Genomic DNA, 26,714 nt, shown 5'->3' with positions numbered 1-26,714 from the left:
TGTGCCGCGGAGTCTGGGCTCCCGAATTCACCAGCTCTGTGACCTTGGGCGTGCTGCCGATGCCCTTTAAGGTCCCACCTCCTCATCGGGGGGATGGGAAGAAGAGCGCATGGACTAAAGAGAGGGTGAAATGAGGTAAAGCATACAAAGTGCTGCACACAGCACCTGGCATTCGGAAATGCTCCGTGAGTGGCAGTTGCTCTTGTTATCACAATGATCGTGATTATTTTCTTAAAATAGATTTTATTTACTTATTTGAGAGAGCATACGCAAGGGAGAAGCAGAGGGAAAAGGAGAAGCAGACTCCTTGCTGAGCAGGGAGCCAGACGCGGGACTCGATCCTAGGACCCTGGGATCATGATATGAGCCAAAGGCAGACCTGAGCCACGCCGGTGACCCGCAATGATCATGATTTTTTTTTTTTAAAGATTTTATTTATTTAATCATGAGAGACACAGACACACAGAGAGAGAAAGAGAGATGCAGAAACACAGGCAGAGGGAGAAGCAGGCTCCATGCAGGGAACTTGACGTGGGACTCGATCCCGGGTCTCCAGGATCAGGCCCTGAGCTGAAAGCGGCGCTAAACCACTGAGCCACCCGGGCTGCCCAATGATCATGGTTATTAACTGTTACGCGTACTTGGCCATTTTCTGCAGGGCAGTAAATGAAAGCTGTTCCCAGGGAACCTCATACACGTCTCTGGCGAGCGGTTTGTTCAACCGTCAAGTCCACGTCAACTTCTAAAATAGCTACACCGCCTGCCAAGGAGGAAAGCGTGTGAGCTGTCCCTCATCTCGGTCTCCCTTCCTCTTCCCAACTCAATGGTTGAGTGGTTTTAATTAACAACTCCCACAGAGTAAGGCAAAAGTCCCTCGATTAATAAAGCTCTACCTTGCCGTGCGTGGTTCTGAGGCCTCCGGGTGGTGTGGGCTTTGTAATCGTGTTTTGTTTGGGGTCACAGCAGGCGGGGGGGGGGGGGGGGGGGGGCTGCAGGAGGAGGATTTCCTTGGAGGAATTCAGGTATCACACTGACAAGGGCTGGAAACTGGAGGTGAGTGAAATGCCCATCTGTGCCCACACCTAAAAAGTCCGCTAAATCTTCCCGCAAAACCGACTCCAGGTCTGGACCTTCCTGCCTCTGCCCAGCTCCTTAGGTCTCCCTTTCCAGTGTGCACAGAACCAGTCTGCACAGGCACCTGGCAAATGTTGACACGAGTGTTTCCAATGCTTCAGTAGAGGCCTGAGACATTGAAAAGAAATGAAACTCGTAATAATGCTTCTGGAAGCAAAGAAAGGGATCTGCCTTTGCCCCTGCCCCAGCCAGCACCATGGTTCTCACTCCAGCACTCGCCAAGTATTTGCAAGTCCCCATGCAACTCGGCCCTCTGAGCCTGACCCTTCTTCTTCCTTTTTTAAAGATTTATTTATTTGACAGCGAGCGAGCATGCACAAACGGGGGGGTGGTGGTAGGTAGTGGGAGAGGAAGAACCAGGCTCCCCATGGAGCAGGGAGCCCAATGTGGGGCTCCATCCCAGGACCCTGAGATCATGACCTGAGCCGAAGGCAGGTGCTTAACCGACTGACCCACCCAGGCACCCCTGAGCCTGACCCTTCTGAACCCCATCTCCCATCTCTCTTTCTCGTTCCCTGAAATAGCGCAGGGTAGGTATTCGGGGCTTCCCCTGCCCCTGGGGCACCCATGCTCCTTTTTCGGTCTTGCTTCCCATCTGATCATCTGATCAGAGCGTGGGATCTAGCCACAACCAAAGCCATGCTGCAGGGTTCTTGGAACAAGGGCTTTGAATTCAGCCCTTTCAAATACCTGGTTCCAGGAGTTACTACCCATGCGATCTGTTCAAGAAATTTAACCTCCCTGAGCTTGGGCTCCGTCACTGTAGAAAGAGGATGAAAAACAGACCCTCTCTCTCAAAGAACTGATGTGAAGAATGAGTGAGACAATGCACGGAAAGAACTCAGCTCAGAGCCCAGCACATCAAAGAGCCGCAGAGCGAGTCCAGCTTCAGGAACTCGCGCACCGGCACCGCCGCTGCGGGACCAGCAGAAGGACTGGTGGTGGCAGGCCCCAGAGGCGACTCCTCTGGCCGCCGCCCCCTTCTCTGCAGAGCCAACACCACGTTTACTCTGTCCCATGCTGCTGACAACTTGAGTTGACTTTACCCAACTTCACTGTCCACGTATGTGAGATTTCTCATTTCAAAACAGAGGACTGGGCGGTCACGGGCTCCAAGCTCTGGGACCTGGGAGCGGGACGGGGTGAGGCAGCAGAGAACCAAGACGCCCTCTGTCCCTTGTCCGAAGATCGAGAAGTGAATGCGGGCTTGATTTAGGGCTGGAAGACTCTGGAGACACACCTGACCCTCTCCTTCATCTTGGAATTTTATTCTGCTTTGGTGGGGGGGGATGTCTCAAAAATTTTCAGCTCTCCAGAAGCATCCTTGCCAGGGCATCTGCCTCACTCCACAGTGATTTCAGGACTTTTTAAAGATTTTATTTATTTATTCATGAGAGACACAGAGAAAGAGGCAGAGGGAGGAGAAGCAGGCTCCATGCAGGGAGCCGGACCTGGGACCTGATCCTGGATCTCTAAGATCATGCCCCAGGCCAAAGGCGGTGCTAAACCACTGAGCCTCCCGGGCTGCCCTGATTTCAGGATTAAGAGGAAAGGTCAAGCCCTCCATTTCTCAGGGAGATTTTTTTTTCCAAGATTTTATTTATTTTTTTCATGAGAGACACACACACACACAGAGGCAGAGACACAGGCAGAAGGAGAAGCAGGCTCCATGCAGGGAGCCCGATGTGGGATTCGATCCTGGGAATCTGGGATCACACCCTGAGCCAAAGGCAGACGCTCAACCACTAAGCCACCCAGGCGTCCCTGGGATTTTTTTTTTTTTTTTTTTACCCTGGGGATTCCAGAAGGGATGCACTGATTCTTCCAAGGCATGCACAGACTCTTGATTTGTGGTCATACCCCAGGCAGGACGCGTTAGTCTCGAGTCCTCACAGATGTTTCTACAACTGATGTGTTGCTGTCTCTGGGCCACAGGTAGCTGCCTCCGGCCCCCAGATGACTCACCCCCACTGATCCTACAAGGGCTGCTTGCAGACCATGCTGCTTAGTTTCCACGTCAACCTGGACCATCATACCAGATATCGAGGCAAACACCAGACTAGACGTTGCTCTAAAGGTACTTTTTAGAGGAGGATTAACATGGAAACCAATATAGACTTCCAGGAAAGCAGATTACCCTCCATAGCAGTGGTGTGCTTCATCGAAGCAGTTGAAAAAAAGAGAGGAAAAAAAAAAAAAAAGGCTGATATTCCCCAAGAAGGAGGAATTTCTGCGTCTAGACATCCTGTGGACTTGAACTGCCACACCAACTTTTTTTTGTGGAGGACACTAATACACAGATCAACTCTGACACAGCAAGCTGAAATGTGATCACTGCTCTCAAGAATAAGAAACGAAAAAAAAGAAAAGGAAAGGCAGGAGATCATCTTAGCAAGAATATTCTCAGTAGGAGAAAAAAAATGAGTGAGGCAGATAAATGCAACTAGTCTGAGAAGACTATAGGGAACCACCATCCCGTGTGTCAAACATTTTACACACAGTCTCTCTCTTTCCTTCCCACCACACACCTAAATGGTAGGCTGCCACCTAACAGATGGGAAGAGGCGCAGAGAATGAAGCGACCGCCCTGAGGTCACACAACTGGCAAGCAAAGAACATGAAGTCAGGTCCTCGGAGTCCAAAGCCTGAAGTTTCTTCCATCATACCATGCCTCCAGAGCAGCAGGATGAGAGGATCGTGAATTCCCAAGAAAACTTCAGTTTCTTATCTTGATCTGAGTAAAGGCACATATGGCTTTTTTTTTTTTTTTTTTTTTTTTTGAGTCTTTCAACATGGGTTTACTGACTTAGGGCCAAAATACTCCCAACCTCTCATCCAAATGTTTCTTTTCATATTCACCTCAACTCGAACTTCGTATTCTCCAACCTCACCATCATAAATCTATTGAGCCACTCTGTAGCTGCTGGCCCCTGAAAACTAACTGGGAAGGGTATTTTCAGGGATCTATATGCTTATGATAAAAATAAACATGGACTGGGTTCTCTAGACCTAGAGAGCTGTACCAAAGCTTAACAGGAAAACTAGGGGACCTTGGGGTCTGTGACACCTCGATGCTCTCCATTCAAGGTACGTTAGGGGCTTACAGACCAGTGCACTTCGGCAAGGAGGGTGCATCATCCCGAAGGATGCAGGACCGAATAACCAACCACAGCAAAGCAACAAAGGTGCCAAAATCACTCTGAGATCCCAGCACACAGAGGGAAAGAAACAGTAAGATATGAGGCCATCTTTTTCATCTCTTCCATGGGCTTAAAACAATTAAGTAACAATATCCTCTTGTGTCTTCGTTTTCCTTAATTGTAAAATGAAAATATCATGTAAAGCCTGAGTCTGGGGGATAACGTAAGATACTCAGCATTCAGAGAGAGAGAGAGAGCAATACGTGTCAGCCCCTACCCTATCCCCTGTCATCTACTGAGAGCTTCGGAGTTGGAACACGTTTTTCCTGTAAGTACCCCTTGGTCCATGTGAGTTCATGGGTCCCAGGTTTACCCTGAGAAGGGCCTACAGTGATCAAAAGGGAGTCCCCCAAATACAGAGTACCCAATAGTCCAGGCCTGAGAACAAATCCTGCTGGGCATACGCCAGAGCACAGCCAGGGAAGGAGGTGGAACTTGCTCAAGATTTGTCAACTTGAGGGATCCGTGGGTGGCTCAGTGGTTTGGCGCCTGCCTTTGGCCCATGGCGCGATCCCGGAGTCCCAGGATCAATTCCCACATGGGGCTCCCTGCATGGAGCCTGCTTCTCCCTCTGCCTGTGTCTCTGCCCCCCCCCCCTTTCTCTCTGTGTGTGTCTCTCATGAACGAATAAATAAAATCTTAAAAAAAAAAAAAAAAGATTTGTCAACTTGAGAAAAATGCAGAGTCTCTTCATAGCGCTGATGAATGGACCCCAGGTGGAAGTTCCCTTGGTTAAGCACCTGGGGCCAATCTGAGTAATACCCAGAAGCTGCTGTAGGTTTTGTTGACGCTGCTTACCAACGAAGGGCCTTGTGAAGGGCGGGAAGTCTATTCCGACCAGACAGCAGATAGTCCAGGTGGTGGGAAGGAAAGGAAGGAGCACCTTGCTCGGCCTGATTCATCACAGCACAGTGCTCTAACCTGACACGCGGGCTGTCGGCTGGAGTGTTTAGGGGTAGTGACATTTCCCACATGAGCATCAGTTATGGTCCTGCCCCAAACCCCATGCATCAAGAGGTCTCCCTGGGATTTGAGGATACGGAAAGATGGAAGAGAATGAAACACAGTGAACACTTTTACCCTGCACCAGACACTGAACTAGGTATTATATGTACATCGTATCCCACTGAACCTCACCAACATCATCCCTAAGAGGATGATCCGGAAGGATTCACAATGCCCAGACACCATACCAGCATTCCTCGTGCGTTACCTCATTCGATCCATGGCAGGCAGCTCCTGGGCATGACTATTCTCATTTGCAGATGAGAAAAGCTGCCTTCCCCAAGGATAAGGACCCCTACAGGGCCTGCTCCATTCTCAGATCCTACTAGGAGCCCCCACACTTTGCTTCTCGATGCTAGCACAGATCACCACTTGCCTTGGGTTAGAATTAAGTGTTGACCAACGGGGCAACCTCCCCCACTGGGCCCTGAGCTATTTCAGGGCAAGGATTGGAAGGCTATGGGGTTGGAGTTTTCTTAAAACCCCTAGAGGTGCATTCTGTAGGCTGCCTTGTACTCTGCTTAAACACTCAGCCAGGGGCACCTGGGTGGTTCAGCGGTTGAACAACTGCCTTTGGCTCAGGGTGTGACCCTGGGGTCCTGGGATCGAGTCCCACATTGGGCTCCCTGCAGGGAGCCTGCTTCTCCCTTTGCCTGTGTCTCTGCCTCTGTGTATCTCACATAAAAAAAATTAATAAAATTTAAAAAAAATCATTTAAAACACTCAGCCAGCCCTGATTTGGAGCTGGCTTGGAGCTAGCTTGGAGCTGGCTTGGGGACTGATGCAATGTGAGGGCCCTGGGTGGGTGCCCACATGCAAGAGGGAATTCTGGGATGGAGGGTATTAAGGACAAATGTCAACTTTTTTCCCAGCCACTTCCAACACAGGCTCAAACCTAGAAGTCGCCCTGGCGCCTTCACACCCTTTGCCCAACCACATCAGGCTGATTTCAATGTGAAACTCTTGGGTCCTTCTGCACGTCTCTTGCCACAGCCTCGGCCGTACCCAGAGCCGTATCACTGCTCTCTGGACTCTCACAGCTTCTGACCAGAGCCCAGCAATTCCTGTCTTCAATCTCTAACCCATCATAAAAACACTTGGGGCATCTGGCTGGCTCAGCCATTAAGCATCTACCTTTGGCTCAGGTCATGATCCTGGGGTCCTGGGATTGAGCCCCACATCGGGCTCCCTGCTCAGTGAGGAGTCTGCTTCTCCTTCTCCCTGTACCCCTCCACCCCACTTGTGCTCTCAAATAAATAAAAAATATTTAAAAAAAAAAAAAAAAAAACACACCCATGCCCATATGTCTTCATGCCCTTGCTCTTGACTTTGGTCTGCTGCTTCTTTATCCTTTAAGACCCAGCTCACATGTCCTGAAGGTGCTGCAGCTGCTGGGTGCCATGGTAGTGAACGTCCCCTGGGTCCTCTGCTCGAGGACCCACATCTAAGGGTGCTGGAGCCAGGCACAGCATCCAGGCAGGACTGCACAGCCCACGCTCTGCCTGCCGCCCCTACCTCCCAGTCCTCTCTGCATCCCCCATGAGTGGTCCCCACAGAGCTCACTGCTTCCCTGCTGGGTCTCGAGGGCTCTCCATCTAATGACGTATGCACTTCCCTGTGCCATGAGCCTCTCTCTGTGACAGCAGGATCCAGGGGACTGGGTCTTGCTCATTTCTCTTGACCTCAGAGCCTTTAGCATAGTCTCTAATCCATAAACAAATCCAATAAACACATTTAAATAGAATTTTACTGTCTTTTACCTAGAGGCTCCTCGGAAGGCAGGCCTAAGGGGGCTTTCGTTTCCAACTTGACGAAAGCCCATGCTTTGGGACCCGTGCTGGTAAGAGTGACAGAGCAGGTGGTCAGAGCCCCTTCAAGGACCCTTCAAGGAGGCCTGAGGTATGGCTTTCTCCTCCCAAAGCACCCGGTTTTATTCCCTTTTCCCTCTCCTTTCCTGCAGAAAGGTGTAGGGAGGGGAGCGAGGGGAGTGAGGGGGAAGGTAGGAAGGGATTCAAATCCCAAAGCAAGCTAGGAAATTCTCAAGAAGTCAGGGCCTGGTTTCCTGAGAAGACAAGACATGCCCCCCCCCCTCCCCTCTCTTCCCCATAAATTATGAGGCCAACATTTGTTATTAGTTATGAGTGGAGGTCTCGGCTGCCCATGCCGAAGCTGGACCACACGTCATTTCATGGAGCTGTTCCCAGTAAATCTTTCTTAAATCCTGGTCTCTGCCCCCTCCATCTATCGTCACCCACAGTGGCTGAAGTAGGCTCAGGAATTCTGGGGACTTTCTCCACTTTCAGGCTGTTGTCGGCTCGACTGTTCTTTCTTCTCTGATAAAACTGCCTACCCAGCTGCCAATAAGGGCTGATAGATTTCCCACACTCAGTAAATCAAGAGGGTCGACCATGGATGGAAGGAGGACCCAGCTAAAGCCTCCCCGGCCCTCAGGGACAACTGATCTTGGTAGCCAGGGCCATCCATCCATCAAAGCGCCCACGTCAGATGACCTCACAACCAGGCAGGGGAAGCTGTCACTTGTTCTGCAACACTTGGGGAAATTAATCCTGCCCCCTGCACGACACTCTGTGCTCGCTTACTCTGAAGAGAGCTTCTTATGAAACAGGGGCCACTGTACTTGCCCGGGATATTTAACACCAGGGAAAATATCAGACAGGGCAAAGGGATTTATGGTTTCTGTGAATTCATACACCATTAAGACCTGTCAGCGAGGAAATGCTGAGGGAAGCAGAGAAGAATGAAAAGACCCCAACACTGGGACCTGGCCCAGCTCCGTCGACAGCCTACTGGGCTACTCTGGGCTTGTGGCTTCATGCTGGAGCTCCGCTGATGGTTTATAAGTGGGTGTGTGTCCGTGTGCATGTGGAGGCACGTGCACGTTAAGAGGATGGTGGTGCATGGGGAACAAGGGACTTGCCCAAGGTCTGTCTACGGAGCTGAGTCTACATTTCCAAGACAGCAAGACACTTTGAACCCCAGCAGAACCTGCCCAGGGGCTGACCGGCAACCTGGTCTTGCTGTGCCTTCTAAGGACCTTATGAATCGGCAAGATCGTTGCAGAGGGATCAACCCAGAGAAACAAGAGCCCGTCCTTTCCACATCCCAGAGGCGCCTGCCATACCCTGCGACGACCCAGGGCCTTTCAGGACAGCCTCACCTAAACTCATTTGTCTTGGCTCCAGGGTGCATTTTGGCTCCAAGGGGTATTTTGGCTTCCTCTCCTATCACTTTGCCAGGAACAACAGCCTAGCAAGGTCACTTCAGGTCTGGTCTGGACAGACCATGAGAACCATTTACCAGATAAGAAAGAGCCTTTCACGATACTGGTGCTGTCTTTTTGACTCATGGCCCCGTCTGCTGTGATCTACGCTGGCCTGGAGAGAAATATCTCCCACTTCTGTCCATGACGGTCATTGAGGAAGGAAGAGGAGAACAGGACCTCCACCTCCACAATCCCCCAGCGTGTGCCCTCGTGTGGTGGGCGGTCTCCTTTTCCTGTACCGTCAAGGTCCAGCTCACTGTGATGGAGGTGGCCAGAGGTGTGGAATGACAGCACAAGATAGGGCCAAGGAGAGGACAGATGCCAAGGCTGGGCCTGAAGCTCAAGGGGCTTTGATCTCAAGCCACTCCTCCAGGGCCATGGGACTGGGCTCACACTGCTGACGGCCCGGTGTAGCATTCACTCAACGAGCACTTACTGACTACTTACTATTGAACAGGCATCGTGCCGACTGATGAAGATACAGGAACATCTACGACAGATCTGACTTTCACCTTTAAGAGCTTGTAACAGGTATGGGTTCTGTACTTTCTTCACAATCGACACACTGAAACAGTCTAAAAAATACTTTGGGGGCGTCTGGGTAGTTCAGCCAGTGAAGCATCCGCCTTCGGCTCAGGTCATGACCCCAGGGTCCTGGGATCAAGTCCCACGTCGGGCTCCCTGTTCAGCAGGGAGTCTGCTTCTCCCTTTCCCTCTCCCTCTCCCCTCTGTGCTCCCTCGTGCTTGCTCGCTCACTCTCAAATAAATAAAATCTTTAAAAACATAAAAAAAAATAGAATAAAAAATATATTTTGTGTCTTGTTTGATTTGATACACATACACACATTTATAGTAATTCTGAGGTAGTATTGTCAGCTCTATTATGGATAAGTCAAGTTCAGAGGAAAGAACCACCACCTGAGCTTAGACAGGAATCATGGAAAGCTTCTGGGAAGAGGTGACGGGGCAGTAATGATGGAAAAAGCAATCTAAACGCAGGTGTTGCGTGTGCAAATGATGTATGCAAGCATGGAACCCCTGTTACAGATTACGCGTGTGGCTCTGTAACTCCTGCCAATTCATATGTTTGTATGTTGTTCACATGTTGGATTACGCCTGGGGGGTAAGTGGGTTTAATGAGGTCACGGAAAGGGTGGAGCCCTCAGGATGGGGTTTGTGTCCTTATAAGAGGAGGAGGACACTGCAAAGCCTCCTCTGCTGCCACGTGAGGACAGAGCGAGCCAGGAAGGGGGCTCACCAGAACCCACGCAGGCTGGCCCTCCGATCTGGGACTGAGAGCCTCCAGGGCTGTGAGAAATACATGTCTGTGGCTTAAGCCCCCGGCCTGTGGTGTTTTGCTCGAGCAGCCTGAACTAAGACACACTCTGATGTATTTATGGAGCTCTGAGCGATCCAGCAGGGGTGGGCGCCTCTCCTCCTGAAGCGAGAGCCCCAGCAGGTGCCAGTGCACAGGCACTATCTGTTGATGGAGAAATCCCTGACACCTAAACGGGGAAGACCGCGGCCGTCACGAAGCCAGCTCGGAGGACCACCCAGCTCACAGCCCCGCATTCTCTCCCACGCTGCACTCCAGGTCAAGCCACATTGGAAAGCAAACCAACTGCTACATGTGCCCCTTCCTCTGCCCCGGGGAACACCAGCCCTCAGTCCTGAGCCAACAGAAGACAAGAATTAAACAGCCCTCACAACCACAGCATCGCATCTCACGCTGGCCACTAGATGGGGCATGCATCACACTAAAAAGACACCAGGGGTGAAGCAGATTTTTCTCCAAGTTGTGTAGATAGAATCACTGAGTTTCACAGCTGGTGGGGGCAAGCTCCACAAGCCCCAGGTCCTGCGAGGGTGGTGGAGCACAGACATTCATCAAATACCTACTTGTAAGTCTCTGAGTTCAGAAAAGTAAGGGGCACTGCCTGCCTTCCAGGAGCTTCACCTTTGGGGGAGGACAGAGAGACAGGCACAGACTGCGAAACACACAGACAGAGGTAACTCTGGCTGGGGACTTCAGGAGCACATCACGGAGGAGGTGTTTCTTTTATTATTATGTTTTTGGAGGTGTTTATTTTTTCAGATCAGTCAGATGGGCTCGAGGGGAAAGGAACACCATCATGGAGAAAGAGCCACGTCCTGAAGCACCAAGCGTTACACATGCAGGACACAGCCTCTGGTACTGATCAGAGCAGTGATGAGCATGGGGCACGTGAGGTGGGATGTGGCCAGCGCTAAGGCAGGGCGGGCAGATGATGAAAAGACCATAAAGAGCCTCCCACGTTCAGTTGAGATCTGTTCCCACCAGAAATGGGAAGCCATCAAAGGTTCTTGGAAAAATTTCTGACATTAAATTTAAATGATCATTTTTTCCCCCCTAGGAAGGGATGTATGCTTTGGAACAGGATACAACTCAGTGCCTCCTTTGAAAAGAAAAAAAAAAAAATCATCTTTCCAAACATATGGATGCTAAGTCTGTCCCTTTAATTTTATTCTATACCATATGGCACTTTGAATTTTTAGAAGATCAGTAAATGGATTGACTTCACAGATCAAAACTTAGCAAGAGACATCTTCGTCTGTTATTTTAATTTCTTTTCCATTAAGTACAGCCAAAGCCCGATTTATCAGTCTAATAAAAGGAAGTGGTGAGGTCCGGCGACAACTTGTGAAGTACTCAGACATGCCTAGGGCATACCAAATGCAATGGAAGAGTTTAATAAATACCCACTCAAAAAGACAAAGGGCATTTGCTATTAGGTTCTTAGCAAAACTCAACAGAAATAAAGTAATTTCAGCCCCATCTTAGGGAGAACTGAACGATGCACACGGGTGCACTTGCACACGTAGCCAGTGGAGACAATGAACTAGAGACGGGGGGAAAAACAGCTGCTAAATACCAAGCTGGGGTCCAATGTATCATTTAAACTAAAAAAAAACAAAAACAAAAACAAAAAAACACCAAGGTCATAGGTTTTCAGAAACTAGAATTTAACTTCCACGTCAGGCACTCTAAATAAACTCACTGTAAACTTTCACAAAAACTTTCCTTAAAGTGTCCCCAAAGGGATTTATGTATTACTCATACATCAAGGCTGTTCCCACTAAGCCAAACAAGCATCTGGATGAAAACTTTAATCATCTCACTGTTTTCAAGTGTCTGGATGTTTGAGGTTGATAAGACATCTAGACCGTGTCTGAAACTCTGTGTCTTCATCAGATACCTGCCATTAATCAGATACAACCTCAGAGAGAAAGATCTAATTGTGGAAGGTTAAAGACCGTATTAATTGCAGCGCTGCAAGGCTCAGGGGCAGTGAAGTGATGCACCGAATGTCGCGGCGCTTGCAAGGGGCAGAGCAGGGCTCCAGCTTGGTTCGACGTCTCAGTCTGTTTTCTTTCCACCACATCAACTGCTTCAGGGGTAGGACTTAACTCAGCAGATCTCCCCAAGCACAGAAGAAGAGCCCAGTCCTTCAAGGACTACGTGTTGTCGTGTGTATAAGAGGAAGAAGAAATGAGCACGAAGGGCATTAAAGCTGCCCTGGACCCAGTATATGAAGGGAAACGGGTAACTTGGCCCCAAAGCAGAAACTCGCATGCATTTCCATGGAGTGTTCCAGAGTGTTACAACTCAACGGAGCATTCGATACCATCTGGGCTTCCGCCCTCCTCATCTTGAAGAAGTTCTTACATTAAAAGAAATGGGGAAGAAAAACCAGACCAGAGTTCTCCAATTTCAATAATTGGGTGGTTTGCTTACATTTCTGTACTTTTATCTACACTTGCTCTGAGCATATCTCACTTGCTAAAAGTGTACGGCTTCCCGAGGCAGGAACTGCAATGTAAACACTTGTGCTGTTTCCCTGGGATAAAGGCTCACCGTTGAGGCGCTAACTGGGACGTCCCGGGATGCCGCTAAGGTTCCGCGGACAGCGTTTCAACGTCTCCACCTTGTGGAAACTGTCAATACTGCATCAAGACCAGACCCCACCTATTAAGGGTTAAGACTGGCTTGACAATAAAATCAACTCTTACAAAAAAATTAAAAAATAAAATAAAAAAATAAAAATAAAGCAACTCTTACAGGATCACACACACACACACACACACACACACACCACACACACAAAATCTCAAAATAGCTCAAAAATACTTCGGGAGCATAGTACAGTGGGAATTGATGGTGATAATCTTGAGGCCATGCTGGATACCAAAAGTCTTCCAGATAATAATAAAAAGGTTAAAGTGCAATGCAGTTTGAGTTTAGTAACAGGTATATGTGATTATGGTTTGTGCTTATAGAAAACCAGAAACACAGGGACGCCTGGGTGGCTCAGCAGTTGAGCGTCTGCCTTCAGCTTAGGGCGTGATCCCGGGATCCTGGGATCGAGTCCCGCATCGGGCTCCCTGCATGGAGCCTGCTTCTCCCTCTGCCTGTGTCTCTGCCTCTCTGTCATTCATGAATAAATACATAAAATCTTAAAAAAAATAATAATAAATAAAATAAAGGACCAGCATCATAGATTTGTTTCCACAAGTCACTCTGGCTGCTGGTGGAGCCTTGCTAGGACCCCTCGGCTGGTCACCGGCGAAAGCCTGGCCTGCAGCCCGCGTCTGGTGACTCGCAGCCCAGAAGGGTCCCCTCCGCCCCACACGGCCTCTGACAGAGCAGAAAGTGAAGTAGACAGCTTGATCTCCGTCGGAGAACTTTAAACAAAGCCCTACAAAAGAGGAACCAGCTGCCGAGCCTCCGCGCGCCCCGCGGAAGAGAGCGCGGCCCAGCCCGGGTACTCACCCGCTTGTGATGTCGTCCGTGCGGATGTTCTTGCTCAGGACGTCCCCGTCACTCATGTAGCCGGGGGCGTCCATGCGGATGCCTTCCAGGTCCATCTCCTCGGCGGCCTTGTCGGACACGTCCACGTGGCACACGCTGCTTCCCCTGGAGGCCAGCTGCCTCCTCAGAGGGGCAGAGTACACGTAGCGGCCCGACTCGGTGTTGATGAACCGGCTGGCGTTGGCTCGAGGTGGGTACCCGTTGCCCATAGAGGGGGCGTCGCCCGCCTGGAGCCGAGGGCTGGACTGGCCGAGTCTCCAGGACAGCGGGGTGGGTCTGCCCGTCAAGCTGAGGATGCTGCGCCCGCTTATCTCCGTGGTGACGTTGGTGTCAAATGTGGTTTCCAACGTGCTGAAAACATAAAACCGGCCTTGGCTTAGACCCCCACGGGCTTCGTATCCTTTGCGGTTTACAGGCTCTTGAAATTCTTTTTGGAATTATGAACTATTTCCCATCTACAAAATAGGATCAAATAACAGCCACGCATGTACCACGCGGCGTGTGTCCTCTGTGAAAAACGCAAAGATGCTGGTGCACATCTGCGGAACACTGCCAAGGCCAGCAGAGACTTTCCCCCTCAGACATGGTACGAGATAACCCACTACCAGTTTCTTTGATTAAATGGTCTTAACTATTGGAGCCCAAGAAAGACAAGAGAAAATGATGAAACGACAACGAGAGGCCCTAAAGTCCCCAAGGGCGTGCATGTTCTCAGACACTGTGTCGCAGCTCCCGCTTCTACTCCGGAGCTCCCAGTGTCACCTGTCACACGCTCAGCTCCCTCTGGACCAAGCAGGTGGGAAGAACCCTGATTTCCTAACTCTAAGCAAAATTTCCTCCACTCTTTGGCTTCTCCCCCATTTTATCCTAAAGGACAAATACACTCTGAGGGTAAAAGGCTGGGAGAGTAGTCAATACCCCGGCTTGAGGTCCACTGAGGATGCCTGAATTACAAGCACCCGCATCTGCCAGGAGACTGAGCTCATCCCTGGCCCTTGGAAACCCTCCCGTACCCACTCTTTCCAGCCCTGCAGCTCTTGTGGTACAAGCACGCTGGTCGGTGTACCTCCAAAGAGCGTGCTGGGGTCTCCCGACTGAGCAGAGACGGTATTTCCTGCAGAAAAACCACTGAAGGTCCCCCCACTGTCATCATCACCATCCTAGCCCATCCCAAGAAAGCCATTGAACAGTCACATCCCCCAGCAAGTCACTTTTGGTGATTAGGGTGGAGAGAGGATGTTTCGTCCTCCAAAGAGGATCACAGAGGCACAGGGTCCAGTGGGTGGCTCCATGCCATCACATACCTAAAGGTTTGGTGGGGAGGGGCCACCACAGTACCACCCCCTAAGTGTACCATCCTCCGGAAGAACGAGTTTGGTGCCTCAACTGTTTTTGTTTCCCTTCGATCCTAGAAACGGCCTTCCTATCCTCCTACTTAGGGGACCCCCAAGGTTCAGGCCCGTCTTCTTTAAGACAGAACTCACAGTCCTTCATCCCGATTTGCCAAAGCTGCCGGGAGTGCGGAAGCCCTGCTGTCCCCTTGCTCTCTTCGTTTATCAAAGAGACTGAAATCGGAGACACACAGGAGACACCCTGGGAGTTCACTGGGATAACCAGGACTTCGCCTTCATTATCAAAGCCCAACACCAACCGTAAAGCTTGGTTCTGCCAAAATCCACCAAGGGGTGTCTGAGGGTTGCATCCTCTTCAGCTTCTTGCTCAACCATGAAAACAACCTGATGAATGTTTCCAATGTAATCCTAGATTTCATCCAACTAAATCATAGTTTAAACACAATCATAGGTTCTTATAAATATTTCCTTACGTGATCTACATGCGGGCATGACTAACAACATTACAGAGTGTTGTGTATCAGAGGACTCGGTAGGAATTTAAGTTATTTGCTTTATCACGCAGGTCAAATACAGTTCACCTGCTCATTTGAACAGCACACTACAGGCTTGGAAAATGCAAGGAAAGCGAAACTTAAATGGAACCGGTCTACAATATCCACCGTCGAGCGGATTAATCACCTTCTGCTTTGGGGAGGAACTAGTCTACACTAATTTTTGCTCCTGACAGTTCTCTTCTGCACGTCGTATGGCATTCTCTGTGAGTTCCAGCACATCTGGGGATCAAAGGTATCTACTCCATTATTAGCCAAACCGCCCTGCTAGTGGCATGCACACACACGGGAGAAGCTGCGTGAAAACCAGGCAGCCTGCAATTTGGCGAAGAAATTCACGCTTTCGGTACCTGTGCGTGACCTGAGTCCCCCGTAAACTAGACATGGTCTCCTCCAAATTCTGCCGCAGGTCAGCGATGTTCTTCACCGTTCGCAGACGCCGAGCCTCAGGATCTTCCCCTGGAAAGAGGAGGGTCAAGACTTTAAATTCTCTGATTGATCATGAGCTCCATGAAACGCAGTGTGTTCCAGGCTCAGGGCCTGGCTCACTGTGGGCGCTTAAGGATTTGAGAACGAATGGGAGGATGGACGACCAAGTGAGTTGTTAAATCTAAGAAGTCTTTCTTCTCCTTCCAGGTCTCTCCTGAAGTAGCTTCTAGCTAGTTACTTCTGAAGTAACGTCTAGCTTGTAGGAGAAGCAAGGCACCTAGTCTGGGGTACATTTTTGAACCATCTCCAATAAAGGAACACACGTAATTTAGGTCTAAGCACTCCCTGCAAATCATTTCCTGCCCATGCCAAAGTGTGGGTGAGGCATTTTATTTGCTCATCCATTGGTGATAACACACTGCTATCTACTAGCCCTACTTCATGACTGGGATGTGCACAGTGGCTGAAAGATCTTTATTTCCTAGTCACAAGTATTTCTACAGAGAGGCTTGCCTCTTCCTGTTAGATTTACTGTGTCACCTCAAATTCTGGTTCCTCTGAATCACTGGCTGTGTGATTGTGGGGAAGGTGCTGACCCTTTCCGTGCTTCAGATTCCATGGTACTAAAATGAGGACAGCAAGAGTACCCAGCTCATAGGGCAGCTGTGGGGACTCGGTGGGAGAGGGCCTGGGGAGCCCCTGAGCACAGCGCCCACCTCGAGCACCAACTCATACCAGCTGCTGCTGCGGAGCGGGAAGCCAGCAAGAAGGCCGAAGGCTTTTCTTCGGAGGGGACAAGAGACTTCCATTCTCTGGGCAAGATTTTCTGCAGGACACCTGGCCAGGTGGAGGTTGAGCTGGCCCAAGTGTTCCCAGCAGAAACAGGCCACACACAAGCTAGGAAACCACGTGCCCTCAAGAGCCACCTGCTCTGGGTTCACTGGCTCTTGTGCTTTGTTTGGGCTTAGATGGCGCAGAGGAGATGGGGAGTAAGTATAAGAATGATGAAAGGAAGCAGGTACCTTTCACTCGGAGTAATTCCAAGGAGGGCCAAGAAGACCACAGAACCATAGTCAATGCTCTTTAAAAGCCTGTGACTGGGAAGCCTACGTGGCTCAGCCGTTGAGCATCTGCCTTCGGCTCAGGGCGGGATCCAGGATCGAGTCCCACATCGGGCTTCTTGCAGGGAGCCTGCTTCTCCCTCTGCCTGTGTCTCTGCCCAACCCCCCATGAATAAATAAATAAAATCTTTAAAAAAAAAAAAAAAAAGCCCGTGACTATCTCAAGCGTCGAGCAACATTTTGAAAGAAATTTCCGCGTCAAACGCAGTACACAGGGGCAGTGGCGAGTGGGAGTTACATCAGATGCTAAGTAAAACTCCCAGCGGTTGTCATTAATAAGGCAACAGGCAGCTAAGAAACGTCATAGAACCGACTTCCTTCCTGAGACGGAACAGCTTCCATAGGGTTGTTCTCGACACGGTGGTGCCTGGAGGCTGGCTGATGGACCGAACAATACGTGTGTGATTTTATGGAGGAAATTTGTTCTAGCCAACTCTCTTGTCCTTGCAAATGCCAAGTGGTTTCAATTTTCTCCCCCTTTTGAACCAAGAGAAAGTTGCAAGGCATTTTTCTCTTATCTGGAAAGTGGTCCAGCTTGCATTTCCCACCCGATTATTTAGAAATACATCTACGTGTGTGTTTTGAAATGAAAGCAGGGATGAATGTCTACTTACCTTCCCCGTGTGGCCCTGGAAAAATGTACCTGTGTCCGTCTCCTGCGGCCATCAGGTAAGTATCGTTTGCTGACAGTTCGGCCGCATCCTAGCTATGGCCAAAGGCCGAAAAGGTATTGAGCCTTTGGACAGCTCTAGCCTCCGCAGCACACATGTATTTACCAAAGCTAAATCTAGGCACACGCTTTCAAATTAATGTGTTAACTTAATCACATACCAAAGTATCATAATTATACTTATTTCTCCAAGTCTCTCCTAATTGACATGTCTGCCCGCTAACTCTCCTTTAGACATTCAAAGATCTTCGAGATGGGATGGTATCTCACCCTTACTCTTAGTAACCGTCACACAAATCCATAGATGCCTGAGACGTATTTATTGTCTAAAAATGTGTGGTCAGCGCAGAGTCAAAGATAAAGCACAGACTCTCTGCATTTCAACAGATAAAGGCCTGAATCCTGGCACTGCTGCTGATTAGCCACTTGACTTTGAGTAAGTCACTTATCTTTCTGAATGCCATCTGTAAAATGGGAACAAAAACCTTCCCTGAAAGGGTCGGTTGGAGGATCAAATGAAGATGCATATGATATGCCTGGCACAAAATGATATACCTGGCTTGTTGGACTTGAGTTTCCTGTTTCCCTCGGGCCAGGGGTAGGGTGCGGGGGGTTCTGCTGGGAAATGTCTGCTCCCCTCAGAGCTCTACACACACCAGATTCCAAGAGCAAAGCAGATAAGGCAAACCAGTAACACACCTGCCTTGCTTAGGTGATGGCATCCTGTTGTCAATTGTGCCTCCTTAGACGATGTGAGACTCCCCTACCAACTCACAGCCTGAACAAAATAAAAACACAGCCGTGCTCCGATGGAAATAGAGGCCACTTCTGCTCATACACAGAGATCTGGAGCTATTCCGTGTCTCTCTGTGGCTCTCCCATATCTGCAAGGTCAGCCCTCCCTTAGGCCACTGGCCGTGATGGATACAACGCCCCATTCTAATCACGTAGGCCTGAATTTGGAGGATGTCAGGGTGTTATAAGATGAACCTGGGAGGAACCTGTCTGAAGGAAGAAGCCGTTGTATGACAAAAGATGGAAATTATCCATGGGCTACAGGAAGATGGCTTATATCCAGTGATTAGAAAGGAAGGAATAAAGAATTCTGTTACTAAAGTCAACAAAAAAGTGGAAGGGCTGCCTCATGAAGAAATAACCTCCTGTCACAAATATTCAGGCAGAGACTGAAAGACATTTTTCATCAGTGACGGACAGAAGGGATCCATGGACCAGATAATAAACAGGTGTGCGTGCTCCCTTCTAACCTCACGACCCAAGATGCAGGGCTCAGCTGTAACGCACAGCACCATGTAGATGACAGAGCACCATGGGGAAACATGGAAATCCATCTGATTCCCCACCTTAGGAGGGGAAGAACAGAGCAATTGGTCAAATAGTCTCCTAAATGTTCATTTCCTTTTTTTCCGTTTTCTTTTTTTGAGAGAGAATGTGAGTGGGGGCAGGGGAGAAGAAGGAGGAGAGAAAGACTATTAAGCAGGCTCCACGTGCTCAGCGCAGAGCCTAAAGCAGGGCTCGATCTCAGCACCATGAGACACGACCTGAGCCCAAATCAAGAGTCAGATGCTCAACCCACGGAGTCATCCAAACGCCCCCTGAATGTTTGCAAATAAACCTACTACTCATTGTCATTTCCAGGGATCAGCTGTGGATAAGTTAATTTAACCTTGTCCTACTATTCATGGTCTCCATAAAATAATTCCCAGTACAGTCACACATGTGATTTCTACTGCTTCAGTGCAGACAGGCTACTCTGATTCCGATCAGAAAAAGAGAGAGAGAGAGAGAGAGAAAGAAAGGAAAAAGGAAAAACAAAATTCCCAGCAGCAACCCATGCCACCAGACTTCATAGAAAGCAGAGTGCTTGATCAGGCAAGACTGGCTGCACAGATCTGTCCCCCAAACCAACTGCAGCACCTCAGGTTCTCTGTGCAACTCCTTGGCCGCACAGGCCTGTTGCAGAGGAGACACATGGAGAAAGAGAAAAACTGGTGAAAGATCACAGGCTGTAATCTGTCACTCTGAAATGTAAGTGTGATGTGGAATGTTCTCTGGCTGATGCTTCTGCTTTTCAAATGTGAATTTTGCCGAGCCTCAGCGTCTGACACGAATCCCCGCTACTCCGCGGGACACACATCTGATACATGCCGGGCTCTGGGAGCACTGGCCCAGCTCCTTTGATGTGTGCACATAAGAACACGGTCTGGAATGCGTGCGGAGACCTGAGCAGTCACCGAACGCCACGCCCTGCTCGTAGCGGGGCTTTTGCTGGAACTATTCATGTCCTCAGATGCAAGGGGGCTACAAAGCTTGGAGAGAAGGAAGTGCAAAATCAATCCCAAATGTGGGGCCCTGAGCCACTTGCAAGATGGATCACTTGTAAATGGCTTGCAAAGTTGGCCCCGTCACTGTGCCCGGCCGGCAGAACCAGAAGGAAACAGTTAAATCGCTCAGATCCTCTGAAATGAATACTCGGAGTTAATGGTGAGATGGGTATGATTCCATCACGTGGGCTGCAGACCAATTCCCCAGCTGTAATGTGGCTATTAAAATGGTGTGGTCATGGGTATTTAGTCTAATAAGTGGATTTTAAACATGGATTCAATTTTTAACCCAACTCTGGAAGTGGTAAGATATGCGAGGAATAACACAACCTCTGCTAAATATGTGGTTTACCACTTACTTCCCTGATTAGAAGTTGCTGGAACAGAGGGTACAGAGCTGGGGACCAGGGAAGACAGAGGAGGTGGTAACTCAAAATGTGCCACAGTAGGAATGAGGACATGTTAACTTTTCTCCTTTAAGACTGTGACAGTGTAAGGTTAATAAATCGATACCTGTGGAGGTCACTACATGATAACTGTGGAGTTTATGTTTTCCCATGATACCCCTAAAATCAGCATCATCTAGGTTATACTTAAGTAAAATTTAGATTTGCTTGTTTCTTTTTTTGGTAAAATAGGCATGCTGTATTCTTCTTTCCGATTAATGGAGGAAGCCAAGAATGCATTTTCAATCAGCGCTTCCACACGAGAAAGAAAAAAAAAAAAAAAAAGACAGTATTTTATAGTTCTAGATCCTGTTTGAAAGTGACTTTATCTGAGGAGTAAACAAGGAGGTTCAAGATCTTTAAAAAAAATTTTTTTTTTAAGATTTTATTTATTTATTTGAAAGAGAGAGAGACAGAGCACAAGCCAGGTGAGAGGCAGAAGGAGAAGCAGACTCCTGATGTGGGGCTCGATCCCGGGACCCTGGGATCATGACCCGAGCCAAAGGCAGATGCTTAGCCTACTGCACCACCCAGGCAAACAAGAAAACAAGAAAATTCAAGGTTAAGTGTCACAGCAGCCCAGATGCCCTATGCACATGAACAAAATAGAATAGATATTAGGGATCCCTGGGTGGCGCAGCGGTTTGGCGCCTGCCTTTGGCCCAGGGCGCGATCCTGGAGACCCCGGATCGAATCCCACGTCGGGCTCCCGGTGCATGGAGCCTGCTTCTCCCTCTGCCTGTGTCTCTGCCTCTCTCTCTCTCTCTCTGTGTGTGACTATCATAAATAAATAAAAATTAAAAAAAAATAGAATAGATATTAAAATAGGATTTTCTAATCAGTAAGAGACTTATTTGCAATTCTGGGGACAAGGGAGTGGATTGTGTGAGAGAGGATAGGGCAAAAAAGAAGAGAAGGAAAATAATAAAAAAAAAAAAAGAGAGAGAGAGAGAAAAAGAAAAGTTTGTTTGGCTCATCCATCAATGCAACAGTAAACGAACTTCGAATCAAGCTGGGTCCGTGCCCTCCAGCAGGTGGTCACACGGGAGGTCCCATCACCAGCAGACACAGACTTTCTGGGGCTCCATACTCACCAGTGAGTTCTTCCAAAGCAGGCTGTCCACTCTTGGTGTAGTGGCTGGGCTCCATGCTTACACCCGCGGAGCTGGATTCAGCAGTAACATTCCCTTCGGTGTCCGTCTGGGACCTTCACACATAAGCGAAAGCAGACACACTTGTCACGAGCAGTAGCTACCCCATCTGGACCACCGTGCTCTGACCACAGCACCCACCATCACTCCCTTCAACAAGAAGCTTTAGAACAGAGCAGACCAGCAGACTAACTCTAAATAATTCATCAGTGCACGTGGCGCTATGTCCCAGAAACAGAGAGAGCCACCGAACTGTAAAAGATGAAATATTCATTGCCCAAATGGAGGGTCTGCAATCCTTCACCGGGGATTGCTCCTCTGAATCCCCATCAGGGAGCCAGGTCTAGCCAGAAAAACGCTGGAGAGTACCGTGTGGTTTGGATCATTTAACCTCTGCCAAAGAGCAACTTCTAAGTACTCAGCAATGCCAGCAAGTCAAGCATAAAGATGACTCCATTAACAGCCCTGCGGCCCTCCCCAGATCTTCCTGACATGGCTCTCTCTGAAAAGGTGACTATAAAACCAGTCAGGAGTGGGTGCCAAGCAGGTGTGTTTGCCCTCTGCGTCTCCTGATTCAGGGCTCAGATCTTCTGAGATGAAAGGTCTCATTGATCATTATTTCAACACTTGACTGAAATCTGTACTTCCCCAGACCTTCTCCGTGCCCTTGTTTGTCGAGCAAATCAAGGCAACCGCCTCGTGCAATGCGTTCTTGCCACAACTACCTCTGCTGACTTGGGCACGGCATGCAAATGTGTGGTTACACTCAGATGCATGACCCTGGGTGAAGCATTATTAATTCATTAGCATCCTGCACTCATTCGGCCAGATTTCACTCTCTATGAAGAAAGCGTTTGCCAAGAATGTGAACTGTCTTAAATGTGGGGGATGTACTGAGAAACCTCAAGTCATCCATCCCGCCCCGCCTTACTGCCTTCCAAAGGAAGCCATGGGTTCCAAGTTCCTGCAGTCTCCACCTTTGAGGATTTCTGGACCCCCAACTGCTCCTCTTGACCCACCCCTGCTGCCCCGGCCAGAGTCCAGGCTCTCGCCACCTCCGCCCCGCAAGCACTGCATAAGCAGGTTCACTGCCTCCAGCCTGGAGGTGGCAAGTGGCAGCCGCGGTTTGGAACCAACCCACAGATTCCTCCTCTCAGTGTAGTATTTTAAGATGCTTTGAATTCATGTCCACATTTTAAAATGGGGAGATTTTGCAAGAAATATCTGGGCTTCTGCCTCTTTCTTTCTTTCTTTCTTTCTTTCTTTCTTTCTTTCTTTCTTTCTTTCTTTCTTTCCTTTCTTTCTTCTTAAAATTTATTTATGATAGACATAGAGGCAGAGACACAGGAGGAAGGAGAAGCAGGCTCCATGCTGGGAGCCCGACATGGGACTCGATCCTAGGACTCCAGGATCGTGCCCTGGGCCAAAGGCAGGCACCAAACCGCTGAGCCACCCAGGGATCCCCCTTTCTCTGCTTTCACTTTCAGGACAAACAAGAGTTTTTCCCAACGGACATTCTTGCAGGGTGACACCTGCTGGTTGGTGCCCAGTGATGGCTGCTTCCCCCAGAGAGCCCAGGGCTCCCTCTGCCAGCCCCTTTACCCCAAGCCGCTCATTTATACTACACCTTTTGGGTCTGAATCGGGCATCTGATCTGGGACCTCTACTCTAGACTGTTCGTAGGTCTGGTCTACTTCCCACACCATCCTCCACGGTCTACTTCCCACACCATCCTCCACGGATCTGATGATACTGATGTGATCACATATCTGATCAAAGGCCTCTCGGATAGTTTCCATGGCCTACAGAGGAAGCCCTTAAGTCCTTACTGTGGGGGACACTGTCCCACGTGGGCACGTCTTCATTCACCTCCAGCCCTGTCTCCTGCCACTCCTGCCCTTACGCAGAGCCCTGCCCTACGTTCCAACGGCGTCTTCTCTCTGTTGAGATCACATCATGCCCTGAGCAGGTTTGTCTTTGTAGTGATTGTGACCTGTGCCCGAAGGCTCTTTTTCCTCCTGCTCCCTCACTTTGCTCCTAATCTCCCTTGAACACGCGGTTCCCATGTCACAGAGGCCAGGAAGCCTCCCCGGACTGCGCTAGCTGGTTGCTCCACCTTGTGTTTCTACAGCGCTCGTACTCGCCTGCTGCGGATCTATCACAACGGGACCCAGCTGATACACCTTTCCTCGCCCAGAGAGCTCTCTGAAAGCAAAGACTGGCTTTTTCGATGTGTATGTACAAGAACTCGAGCTGATCAAGTTCACATGTAGAGCAGACACTTAGGCCGGCGTGGAAAACGGACAAATGAGAAATGTTTAAGTCTAGGGACGCCTGGGTGGCTCAGTGGTCGAGCGTCTGCCTTCGGCTCAGGGAGTGACCCTGGGGTCCTGGGATCGAGTCCCGCATCAGGCTCCTGCAGGCAGCCTGCTTCTCCCTCTGCCTGTGTCTCTGCCTCTGTCTCTCTCTGTCTCTCATGAATAAAGAAATAACATCTTAAAGAAAAATAAAAGGAATTTTTAAGTCTAGAAAGATGCTGGCTACAAGAAGGAGCCTTAGACTCGAAGCCCGAACCCTAAGAGCCATAGGAGTGTGGCTGGCTGTAGGGAGCCACGTAGGTCTGGGACGTCACCTCCCGCCTCTGCCCCGCAGGCCCCCATCTGTACAGCAGGGCTTACGACAGCGACCTTCTCTGGCTGCTGCAAGAATCACATGTGATAGATAGGACACAGAAGCATGCAGTCAAGCGGAAAGTGATCGATGTTACTTCTGAATTGATATATAGAACTCATCCAGAGTGACTTTACAAGATGATTTATCTTTCTTTTATGCCTTGATAACATCACTAATATGGACAGTTCTCAGGGGGTGGAGGGGAGAGCACTGCAAATTATCTGCAGTGAGCCATGAACTTGAGTGAATTTTAGAGCACAAGGGGAGGCTAAACCATTTAATTAAAAAAATTTTTTTTAAGATTTTATTTATTTATTCATGAGAGACACATACAGAGAGGCAGAGACATAGGCAGAGGGAGAAGCAGGCTCCATGCAGGGAGCCTGAAGAGGGACTCGATCCCAGGACCCTGGGATCACGCCCTGAGCCAAAGGCAGATACACTCAACCACTAAGCCACCCAGGCGCCCCGAGACTAACCCATTAAAAAAAAAAAATCCTCTCATTTCACCCAATCTCTGTACAGATTCGGACGAGGTTCAGAGAGATGCAGTGATTTAGAGTCAAGACTGTTTCGTGCTTAAGAACTTGGTCCCTCTCATTAGTCAGACTCAGGTTTAAACACAAGCTCTTCTCGCTATTAGCTCTGGACTTGGGTACAAGCTACCTAATTACTCTGAGCCTCAGAGTGCTTACCGGCAGGATGGGGATTTCAAAAGCAGCCAGCTCATGGAGTCTCGGGCATGATCACAGGGGCCAAGGCACGAGAAGCCCTTAGCTGGTCTCTGCATGGACCTGGCGCACATTCCACAGCTGACCCTGCAGGCAGGGCCCCCGACTACACGGCTTGGCACAAGCCAGTGAAAGGCCTCAGAGCCCAGGCACCCCGATTCCCATCCTGGCTCACCTCAGACAGGAAGGCCCGTCACAGGGGCCAGAAGGGCTTCGCATGGGTGAATGAGAACGTGGAAATGTAGCCTGACAGATACCATGACATTTTCTCATTCCTCCCGGATGTCAGACATTTGCGCTTTTGTTAAGAGTTTTCCTCTCACAGAAAAGCTTAAAATTTTAAGAGGTTAAATGTTTTACAATCTTTCAAATGATTATAGAAAAAGAGAAAGAGGGAGTGAAATGGATGGTGACCAAAGACTGTCATATATTTTAATTTCAAATATGCAAATCAAGGATCTGGGTGCAGCAGGCTTGAATATGCATGACCTCCGGACTATTAGCGTTATTGGAACGATAAAAATTTCATGGGGAGCAATTCAGTTGCCTCCATGGCTCAGAGAACAACTGTATTCCAAGCCGGGCATGGAGACGAGCGCTGAGTCATTATCCAAGCCCTGGCACCCTTCTCCAACGGTTAGCTGAGCTGATGACTTGATGGAATACAAAGAGGACCTTCCAACTAAGAAGTCTGGGCATGACCCCTGCTGAAGGGGGAGGGTGAGCCCAAGAGAAGGAAAGAGACAGGAGGAGAGGCCTGGCTTCCCCTCCCTGGCGGGACCTGCCTGGCTTTACTCTGAATCACTCAGGCCAGCGTCTCTCCGGCCGCTGTTGGCAGGAAGAGTAACAGGGCCTACCCGAGAGCAACCCAGGCAGGGGGAGAGGGGCTATCCAATTCTCAGAGGAACCACAGAAACACAGGGAGCTGAAAGTGTGGGCGTGCACCAGTCGACGCACCCGAACAGGGAAACATAAATACAAATGTGCGTATGCGCACTAGCATTTTATAAAGAAATGTGAACTTGTGTCCATACTTGTTGCTGGCAACGTATGTCCCTGCCTCTAGGTGTACAGGTGTGCGTGTCCAGAGTATGGGTGTACACACTCAGGGCAGAAGCTGTGCAGTAAGTGCCTAGAACATGGCCTTCAGTCTTCGGTCCCCTCTCGCTATGCAGGGGTATTGTTAACATTTAGCTGTGCAGAGTGGCCAAAGGTATGGCACGTCTCAAGGACAGGCCCGCTGAGCACTCTGCAAAGCTTCGGGATTCCCTTAAAAGTGGTGCTAGGGGAGCTTCCACCTGCTGGAGAGGACTCATCCACGTGTGTCAAGCACCACCCAGAGCCAGTGTCCTCCATTCCACAAAGGTGCATGGCACAGGCGGAGCAACCGGAGGCTCTCGCGGGCTACGGGCACACCTAGCAGGCAGCGTCCTATGGATGTGCCATTAGGGACAGAGAGGGACCCGGGGGACAGATAACGGAAGGACAGAGTCAGACAAGCAAATGTCTGGGCCTGTCTCAATCGAATCTGGTCCTCTTGTTCTTCCAGAACCGGTTCCTTCTCCTCCTTGTCCCACTGTCCTCTCAAAACAGTCTAGCACACAGCAAGGACTGAAAAAAAAAAATACTTCATACGTGTGATGGAGTAAGAAACTGTGAGCATCTGGAAGTTCAAGACCAACCCCTCCGAGAAGGGTCAGTTATTCAGCAAGGTGGCTTTTGCGTTTTTCACTTATGGAAGCACAATCAGGATCCTATAGGGCTACTGCTGGGG

At 49.5% G+C, this 26,714-nt stretch overlaps 1 protein-coding gene across 9 annotated transcripts in view; it reads right to left on the bottom strand.

The window, feature by feature from the left end:
* NAV2 (neuron navigator 2) overlaps nucleotides 1-26,714 on the bottom strand; it is a 724,081-nt gene that overhangs the window by 150,212 nt on the left and 547,155 nt on the right. For all 9 annotated transcript variants that reach the window (XM_038569252.1, XM_038569245.1, XM_038569246.1 and 6 more), the window contains 3 exons: nucleotides 21,480-21,592; nucleotides 15,728-15,836; nucleotides 13,433-13,822 (listed from right to left, as the gene is read on the bottom strand). In XM_038569252.1, the coding sequence (XP_038425180.1) occupies nucleotides 13,433-13,822; nucleotides 15,728-15,836; nucleotides 21,480-21,592 (612 nt within the window). The remainder of the gene's footprint in view (nucleotides 1-13,432; nucleotides 13,823-15,727; nucleotides 15,837-21,479; nucleotides 21,593-26,714) is intronic.

This window comes from Canis lupus, chromosome 21 (assembly GCF_011100685.1).
Source record: "Canis lupus familiaris isolate Mischka breed German Shepherd chromosome 21, alternate assembly UU_Cfam_GSD_1.0, whole genome shotgun sequence".
NCBI lineage: Eukaryota > Metazoa > Chordata > Mammalia > Carnivora > Canidae > Canis > Canis lupus.
This window is presented reverse-complemented; position numbering and strand designations above follow the sequence as displayed.